General features: G+C 41.2%; 1 protein-coding gene across 4 annotated transcripts in view; it reads right to left on the bottom strand.

Moving 5' to 3' along the window:
• Positions 1 to 10,137, bottom strand: part of LOC126509628 (protein argonaute-4) — a 58,890-nt gene that overhangs the window by 18,761 nt on the left and 29,992 nt on the right. For all 4 annotated transcript variants that reach the window (XM_050155669.1, XM_050155666.1, XM_050155658.1 and 1 more), the window contains 2 exons: positions 7,172 to 7,487; positions 6,939 to 7,073 (listed from right to left, as the gene is read on the bottom strand). In XM_050155669.1, coding sequence (XP_050011626.1) covers positions 6,939 to 7,073; positions 7,172 to 7,487 — 451 coding nt within the window. The remainder of the gene's footprint in view (positions 1 to 6,938; positions 7,074 to 7,171; positions 7,488 to 10,137) is intronic.

The raw sequence follows: 10,137 nt of genomic DNA, 5'->3' as shown, positions 1-10,137 counted from the left end.
GGGGGGACGACACGACTCCACAAATGCACTGAACAGAAAAAGAATTAAATCTTGTTATTCAGTCTGTGTCTTCTGTTGTTCAGTAGAATTTAATATGAGAAAGTTTAATTAGTACAGAGACATTCATTCCCACAGGGTATATTTGACTCCTTTCTAACAACCATCCCTTCCAGCTACGGATCACGTAACAATGAATATAAAAACTTGGAGTAGGAGAATTCTTTCAAATTCATATTAAGCTTAGGTATCTACCCAAACAAGAGAAAGTATAACTGAGTCACAGTACCTCCTACTTATCTCAAGTCACAGCTTCAGTTACTTGTGGTCAACCAAGGTCCAAAATATTATCATAGCGCAATGAGATATGGAGGTAGTCTGAGAGTGACAATGTTCACATAACTTTCGTTATCTCTGTGTTTTTGAGACAAGATCTGTTATGTACTCAGTTTGTAGGCCAGGCTAGTCTCCAGCTCACAGTCCTGTCATCTCAGTCTTCTAAGTGCTGAGATTACAGGTTTGAGACACCACGTCTGGTTCACATAACTTTTATTATTATTAATCTCTTACTATTCCTAATTTATAGTTTAAACTGTCGCAGAAATGTATATTTAGGATAGAATGGTCTAGCATCTTTTCTGAAAGTATGTCATTTAGGAGTATTAGTTTATAAGGTGTGCGTAAGTGTTTCATGTCAAATTTGAGGAGTACTGCATTAAATCAGTTTATAAGGGTTTTTTTTAAAGAGGGAGAAGTATAGGTCAATGGTATAGCACTTGCCTGCTGTGTGTGAGACTGTGGGTTCAAAGTCTACATACACACTTTTCTAATAAACCACTATTTAATTAAGTATAATCTTTAAGATGACAATAGAATGGATGGCATTTCCAATCTTATTTTACCACAGACACTCTTTTTTAAAAGGTCTCTAAAGATACCAGGTGGTGGTAGCGCACACCTTTAATCCCAGCACTTGGGAGGAGGCAGAGGCAGGCGGATCTCTGAGTGAGGCCAGCCTGGTCTACATAGTGAGTTCCAGGACAATCAGGGCTACACAAAGAAACTCTGTCTTGAAAAACCAAACCAACCAAACCACAACAACAAAAACCAAAAACCAACTCTAGAGTTCTACAGATGAAAGCCTAAAGCTACATGTATGAGGCAGGGGAAATGGAAACCAGACACTGAACTCAGTAAGTATTGCTTGAGCACCCACGTTAGGCTTCACAGCAAATGTTGAGTCTAAGAGCCAGAGGCAGAAAGAATAAACTGCCTTCCACAACCCAAGTATTTTAGTGCAATGTGATGCAGGTCTCTGGAAGGCACTAGGAAGGCTGGCAGGGATGGAGTAATTACACTAAGTCTTAAAAGGTAAGTAGATGTTGAAAAAGAAGGCAAAACCTGGTATGGTGGCACACGCCAGGACTTTCAGCACTCAGGAGGCTTAGGCAGGAAGGGTTCAAGTTTGAGGCCATCTTAAGTACAAAGCAAAACTTTGTTTCTAAATGAATAAATATGATGGGATAAAGACTGAAAACACTGTAAGCACCCCTAAGCCCAGAAACATACGAGTAAACTGTAGCACATCCATATTACCACATCTGAACTCAGCAATAAAAAAGAAATGTTACTAATACACATAGCAACAAGGGTGATACTTTAATACATTATTCTAAATAAGAGGCAGAAACAGAAATAAGAAGTGGAAACAGGAGTGTTATGGCTGGGCGGAGAGAAGAATATAAGGAAGGAGGAGACAGGAACTCAGATGCAGTCTGAGGTTTGGTGGAGACAGATGCAGTCTGAGGATGAAGTCTGAGAACGGGATCACCCCTTTGGACTGTGCACTGGTAGAGGTAAAAGGTTTCTAGTGGCTGACCCCACTGCTTCTCTGATCCTTCAGCCTTTACCCCCTAATATCTGGCTTCAGGTTTTATTTATTGAGACTAATTAGAATTGTGCTATACTCTGCCTCAAAATAAAAGGTAAAACGGGGATAGGGGATATGGCTGAGTGACAGAGCATTTGCTTATATGTGTGAGGCCCTAGGTTCAATGTTCAACAACATTTAAAAAAAGATTTGGTATAAACAGAATTATATACATTTGTTTCAACCATCAAGTACAACTACATTCTAAAAAGGTTGAATTTTACTATATCTGTAGTATACCTTAACACAAACAACAAAAAGGAGTGGGCTGAATGTGCTCATTCCAGAAAGGAGAACACAGTAGGACATGGGGACGTAAGAAGACAGACATGAATATGCTGTTCAGGCTCTCCTGGGAGAGCATGAAGGAGCAGAGGAAGGTGTTTTGTAAGCAACAGAATGCACATGAAGACTTCTGAGAAGTGATGTGTTTTAGAAAGCAACTCCTGGCTGCAGGATGAAGGAGCAAAGGCAATGAAGAGACTGCTGGAGAGTCTTGCACAACAGACCAGTTCTGCCTAGGGTCATGGAAATACATGTACTTGAGGTAAGAGAAATTTGGGGGTAGAACACAGGGAACCATTGAAGAAACTGGACATAGCAAGGACAATAAGGCAGGAGAAGAATTTAAAAATGATTCTGAAGTTTCCAGCTTGGCAAACATAAAACACAGTGATGCCAAGTAACAGAATCTAAGGAGAACTCAGGGAGGTTCTGGATGGGGATTAAACAGTAAGTGGGAAGTTTGGACGTGTTTTGTCTGACATGCCTATGGTAGACTGTATTACTGGTGCCAAATACTTCTGTGCCCCTCCCTGGAGGAAGATTATACAGTTCCACCCAGCTATCACAGGAGTGGCCATGTGAATGCTTTGATGATAAAATGTGGCACTTCAGGGCAGAAGCTTTAAGAGCCAGCATACAGCTTGTCTTGTGACTGGCAAGGTTCCAGATGGATTCTTTCAGCCTGGGTTCCAAAGGGAGGACAACAGGGTTGCAGCTGCAGTAGGGCCACAGTGACTGTGTAGTATGAACAAGAAATGAATCTTTGCTAGCCACAAGGATGGGTTCTTGTTATCACCACCACACAGCCTGGTCTGTGGAGACTGGTGCATCACGCACAGAGTATCTGAGTGAACATGTCTGGTAGATAATTAAAAGTACAAATCAAGAGTCTGACAGCACAATCTAGGGCAGAAATATAGATTTGAAGTTAATAAGTGAGCCTAGAAAAGTGGATGACGCTGAAGACAGAGTTATTAAGAACAGGAAAAGGGTCACTGAGGGGCTAGAGAGATAGCTCAGTAGTTAAAGAACACTTGTTCTTTCGAAGACCTGGGTTTGGTTCCCAGCAACCACACTCCCCACACCCATCTGTAAATCCAGTTTTCAGAAATCTGCCCCCCTCTTCTGACCTCTGTGAGCAACAGGCATGAATGTGGTGCACATATATACATACAAACATATATACATGAACCAAAACACTCATACACATTAGATAAATAAATCTAATTTTCTTAAGTAAAGATAATCTGACTTTACTCACAGAGGTGAGTAAGAAGTCATATTGTTAAGGCCAGAGAAGGCTGTGTTATCACAAGTGTGGCTAAGAGGTCAGTGTGGGACTCTGACTTGGTAGGATATGAAGATACAGAGGCAACACTTCGGTTCTCTCTTGAATTTCCTACTTCCTGAAAATCTAAGTATGAAGTTTGAGGTGAGGGTACACTTCACAGCAAGTCAGGTGATTATTCTTCTAAAAGAAAACTTACAAAAGCAAAGGTAGAAGAGCGCGCGTACACGAGAGAGAGAGAAAAGAGTAAGAGATGTTTACTGAGAATTGAACAACCTTTGTAACATGAGAAGGTGGCCATGCAATAAGAAAGATGAGGGTCTGTGAGTTGGTTCAGTATCTAATGACCTGCATTCCATCTCTGGAACCTAGATATAAGTTGTCCTCTCTCTCACACATACACATACACTCTCTAAATTAACTCATTAATTAAATACAATTTAAATTTTTGAAAAGAATGAGGAAGGAGACAAAAAAGCACATTGGAAAGGAGAGGATAAGTAACCAAGAAAATCCATGCCTTCCAGGTCCCATCTTCCCAGTAAACAGAAGGTAGGATTCAGAAGGCAGTTGTGATCACCACAGTACTGTCTGTGCAGAAAATAGGTCTTTATTAGCATTAAGACACCAAGGATAGAGACCAACACTTATGGGAAATAAAACAATAAAAAAAAATCACAGCATTTAAGGTTTAAAGGTTTGCTCTCATGTGTTTATAACACGGTTCACGACAAAACAAGTGATTTGTTCAGCCAGCAACTCTCATCAGCCTGAGAGTGAAGCAAAGTAAATAAATAAGCAAGTAGATATATTTTGGAGTTGGAGGCAGGTAAGAGGCATGTTCGGAGAACTGGAGATACTGGTCAGAGTACAAAGTAAACTAAAGAATTGGAACCTTCAATCCTGAGTGATGGTAAAGAAGAGAGCTGTAGGAAAGAAAGATAGCTCAGGGTCTGGAGAAAGCTCAGCGGTAAACTGCTTCCCACCATATTTGAGGCCCTGAGCTCCATTCCCAGCACTGGGAGTGGTGGCAGATCATCCAGGTCCTGGATTCCTCGCCACCCCACAGTGAACTGCATGGATAGCAAGTTTACAGTAGAGCAAAGAAGAAACCATGACAATAAAAGATGGCTGACAGGGTATTTTCTGCTTCAATTTTAGGCAAGCATTCAGATAATCTGTATTATCAAAATCTAAGAACTACTACTGAGTCAGAGTAGAACAATAAGTGAACAAAAATTTAATATAAACTGATTAGTAGATCTGGGGACTGTAGGGAAAAGAACTTGGATCTCTTGCAATTGACAAAACAATAATAAACATCTCATCCTTGGAAAAGAGACAGTTTTTGAGCTAGAAAATAATTGGGGGAGCCAGCAAGCTTACATGATTAAGCAACAGAAAAGATCTGGTCCTTGCTATGCCTGGACAAGATGAAATAATGTCATGAGAAACAGTAAAAAAGAGGTCATCCAACATAATATTCTTATAGCTTACCCACTTTAAACATAAATATCAAATCATAAATAAAATCAATGGAAAATGTCTCTATCAAGTGCTGGGAATTATACCCCAAATTAACACTCATTTATTAATTTACTCTTCACCATACTTCATGAAATAGATTCTATTTTTATTTGTTGTGTTTTGTTCTTTAGACAGCAACTCATGTGGCCTAAGCAGGCCTTGGACATGCTATTTCACTGAGGCTATGTATCAGGAACTGAACACAGGGCTTTCAGCATGCTGGCTACATCTCCGGCACTTGCTTTTTCCTTTGACAAGATCGGGCGCGTTCAGGGTGGTATGGCTGTAGACTGCTTTTTCCTTTTGAGACAGGATAACTCAGACTAGCCTGCAACTCATGATCTTCCACTCCCATCCTCCCAAATGCTGGAACTGCGGCTATGTAACCACCATGCCTAGATGCTGTTCACCATCACATTTTTTTTTAAGATTTATTTATTCATTATATATACTAGAGTGTTCTGTCTATATGTATGCCTGCAGGCCAGAAGAGGGCACCAGATCTCATTACAGATGAGCCCTGAGCCATCTCTCCAGCCCCTCATCAGCACCTTTTACAGGTAAGAATGGTCTTCAGTTTATGAAAGGATTATACCCAATAAGATCATTATAAATTAAAATTTTCATAAACAAAAATTCACCTACTCCATATACCCTTCTGAATATCACAGTTAAGCAGTATAGCACACTGTAGACTATCGACTGTTTACTCATATGAGGGTGGCTGCATTGCGAGACAATACTGTACTGCCTATTGCCTTCCAGGACATTATCAAATTCAAAACTTAAAGAGCAGTTACTACAGAATGCAGACTGATTTCACAGTAACATCAAACTGGCAATTCCAAATCCTGGAGCTGGAGAGATGGCTCAGTGTGTAAGGGCACACGCTTCACAATCCTGAGGACTGAAGTTTGGATCACAGCACCCACATCACAAAATAAGTGTCCCAGTAAATGCCTGTAACGCTGGGTCTGAAGGGTACCAGAGACAGGAAGAACACTGGGGTTCACCAGCTTCTAGCCAAGAAAATATGAGTCCCAGGTTCAGGGAAAGACCCTGCTTGCTTCACAGGAATTAGCAGAGACAAATAGAGGGGAACACTGACGCCCTCTTCTGGCCTACACACATTTACATGCTCAAACACTCACACAGACACACAAATGAATAAATACACACATACATACATGAATGAAAAAATCCTAAGTCAAATTATAAGTTTTCATGTGGCTTAGAGAAGTGAAGTCTCTTGTGTGTGGTTAATAAGTATGACACCATAGTCATTTCAAGTCACTATCCCAGTGATATAAAATCACCAAGGACATTCTGCTTTACACCCTAGAACTATCACTCATGCTTTAGCAGTAAAAAGCAGCAAAAAACACGTGTGAAGCCCTTGGTTTGATGTCCAGTAAACACACACAGCACCCCATTTTGAAGTATTACACCGTAATGTACCTGACATGTCTCTTCTAGCCACCACGCCTCAGCAGTACACAAACAGCCCTCATGGTTGGTCAGTGCTGACGCTGACTGCCAACTGACAAGGTCTACAATCACCTAGGAGACATATCTCTGGGCGTGTCTGTAATAGAGTCTCGAAATTAGGTTAAATTTCAGTTTTGTTTTTTTGAGACAGGGTCTCTTTGTATAGCCCTGGCTGCTCTGGAACGCTCTCATCAACCAGGCTGGCCCCAAACTCATAAAGACCCACTGCCAAATCCACTACTGCCCGGCAAGACACATTCATTTTTAAAACTCCTGTTATCCAGAACTTGCCATCTAAGTTCAATTTAGTCACTAAATTACCATTAGACACAGCCGGTTTCAGAGAAATTCACTGTCTACATCTACTCAAAACCACAGTCACTGCCACAGTCAGAGGAGGAAGCTCTCAGCACGACTTCTTACCCTTTCTGTTTTATCTGCACAGAAGAGGCGTGTGTGATGTCTCTTTTGCACCACAATGTAGGTTATTCCTGGTCGATAGTCTTCCTCCAAGCTTATACATGCCTTTCGAATTGCTATTAGCTCCGGCCAAGCTACCTAGGAGACAGAAGGGGAATTTTGTTTGACGGAGGTCTTAGTTCTCAAGCAGCAAGCTGAAGAGTGCTGGGAGGAGGGCACGGGGCTGATGGGAGCACCTGTTTCATCTGTCCCTCCGACACCCCTCCACGGTAGTAGATGATGCGAGTGGGCTTGAAACGTGTGGACTTGTAGAATTGAATCAGCAGCTCCCGAGCCATGCTCGTCAGGTCCTGCACAACCTCCTGACTGTAGAGGAGCTCCTGGGCAATCTCCTGCCGAGACGTCTGCACCCGCACTGTGGCACAGTATCGGCTAGGGTGGCCGTCCATGCTGCCCACCACAGCTGCAATAGAAGGCTTCTTCCCATCCCCAGCAGGTGGATGAGTGACATCTGCTCCCAGGAAGATGACAGGCTGCTGGAACACTGAAGGCCTGTCCAGATTTAAGAAAACAGTGCCACTCAAAACATATGGGTACAAATTTTTGAGTCTAAAAAAATATATCACCAGGATAACTGCCATCTTAGAAAAGAGGACCTATGCCCGTTAGGAAAGAACACGAACTTTCCAAAACCCAAATCTCTTTAAGTTGTGAAATTTAAAGAAGAGAATCAAATTCATTTTTTCTGTTTTATTTTATATATACTTATCAATTATATCCTATATTTTACTTATTTATTTTATTTGCACACACAGACCCATACAAATATAAACCCTACAAGAGTAGGAATTTTATTAAATCTTGGTCATTACTAGTACCTAGAACATTCCTTAGCTCATACTTGGCACTTGGTAAATATCTGTTAAAAACACAAATTCATTCCATGTCACTGATTCCTCTATCTGTGGAATCAAAGAAAAATATGAGTGCTTTTCTGGTAAAAGCTAGACAAAAAAAATCCAGGCATGGTGGTATCTATAAGTCAACACTCATGTCAGTGGGTGGAAGCAGGAGGACAGGTAGTTGGAATATCATCTTCAGCTCTGCAGAGTCCAGTTCAAGGCCAGCTTAAGATACATGAAACCCGATCTCAAAAGGAAGAACATGATCCAGACATGACGGCACATACCTGCAGTTCCTAAGACTTACCTAAGCAGGTACATTTTGGCCTGAGTGGGCCAGTCTGGTCTACATAAAAACACTTTGTCTCAAAAAATAAATAAATTTTTTAAAAGACATAAGAGAATAAAGAATATACAAGAGGGGCTGGAGGTTAAGAGCACTGACTGCTCTTCCAGAGGTCCTGAGTTCAATTTCCAGCAACCCACATGGTGTCTCACAACCATCTATAATGAGATCTGGTGCCCTCTTCTGGCCTGCAGGCATACATGGAGGCTGAACACTGTGTACATAATAAGTAAATCTTAAAATATATATATATATGTGTGTATATATGTATATGTATATGTATATGTATATGTATGTATATATATATATACAAGATCAAATTCCAAGCCTAAGGTGTTCCAGAGGCTGAAGAGATAGCATGGTCAGGGGTCAAGATGGTAGATGGTTCTTCCAGAGCATCTGAGTTAGTTCCTAGCATCGACACTGGGCAGCTTACAGCACCTATAACTGCAGCTCCAAGGGGATCTGACATCTCTAGCCTCTGTGAGCACTTGTACTGGTGCCTTCATGTGCACGTGATAACACCTTCTGCACACATGTGTACATAATTTAAAAAATATATAAGAGGGGGCTGGAGAGATGGCTCAGTGGTTAAGAGCATTGCCTGCTCTTCCAAAGGTCCTGAGTTCAATTCCAGCAACCATATGGTGGTTCACAACCATCTGTAATGAGGTCTGGTGCCCTCTTCTGGCCTTCAGGCATACACTCAGAAAGAATATTGTATACTACATAAATAAATAAATAAATAAATAAATAAATAAATAAATAAATAAATAAATATTTTAAAAAAATATATAAGAGGCAGGTAGATCGCTGTTGAGTTTGAGGCCAGCCTGGTTTACAGAGCTAGTCTCAGGAAGGCAAGGGCTGCTACACAGAGAAACCCTGTCTCAAAAAAACAAAACAAAACAAAACAAAAAAACCAACCAACAACAATGACCCATAACAGAGACAGATAGATAGATAGATAGATAGATAGATAGATAGATAGATAGATAGATAGATAGATAAAACTATTGAACTAGCGCCTTACAAAAGATGCCTCCAAATTAAATCGAAACCCAAACATGTTTAGCATCACTAATCAGGGGAAAGCAAATTGAAATAATAGTATGATATTATTTCTTATAATAAAAATGGCTAAAATTAAAAGTACTGCCAAGTAGTGATAAAGATATGGAATGAGGAGCAACGCAGGCGCCCGCAGATAAGCGACGTTGCCGCAGGCAGGCAACGCAGGCGGGTAACGCGTGCTGCGGCCGGGACCTGCAGGGACTGGCGCTGCGACAGAGGACACAGGTGGCAGGGACCAGCGTGCAACACCGAGAGCAGACTTTGGTTGGCGAGGTCCCTGGCAAACGGGGAGCCGGGTCCTGTTCCTGAAGACCCTTCTGAGGGGTGAGAGGGATCTTGGCCCTGGGCAGGAGCCAGGAAACAGAGTGAGGGCGATTTGTAAGAGAAGCCTCTGGCCGGCAGAGAAACCTGATCCGATTTTAGAAGACTGATTAGATAGTATCGATAGGAGGAGATGGGCAGGCGCCAAGGCAGAATTTCACCCAATAATCCGAAAAACAACATGAAAACACCAGAACCCAAAGATCTTACAACAGAAGGACTTGAACACCCTAACACAGAAGAAGTGGAAAAAATTGACTTTATGAAAGCAATAAAGTCCCTTAAACAACATGTAAAAAACACCCTTATAGAAATGGATGAGAAGTATAACAAAAAGTTTGAAGAATTAAGTAAATATGTACATGAGACCCTGGGAAACCAAGAAAAAACGATCAAACAGGAAATGGAAACAGTTCAAGAATTGAAAACTGAAATGGAAGCAAGGAAGAAAACACAAATTGAGGAACAGCTGGATATGGAAAATCTAGGCCAACGAGCAGAGCCTACAGAAACAAGCATAATCAATAGAATACAAGAGATAGAAGAAAGAATCTCAGAT

This window comes from Alexandromys fortis, unplaced genomic scaffold (genome assembly GCF_014885135.2).
Source record: "Alexandromys fortis isolate MF-2015 unplaced genomic scaffold, M_Fortis_MF-2015_v1.1 scaffold_26, whole genome shotgun sequence".
NCBI classification, from domain to species: Eukaryota; Metazoa; Chordata; class Mammalia; order Rodentia; family Cricetidae; genus Alexandromys; species Alexandromys fortis.
The sequence above is the reverse complement of the archived record's forward strand: the minus strand, read 5'-3'. Positions and strand labels throughout refer to the sequence as shown.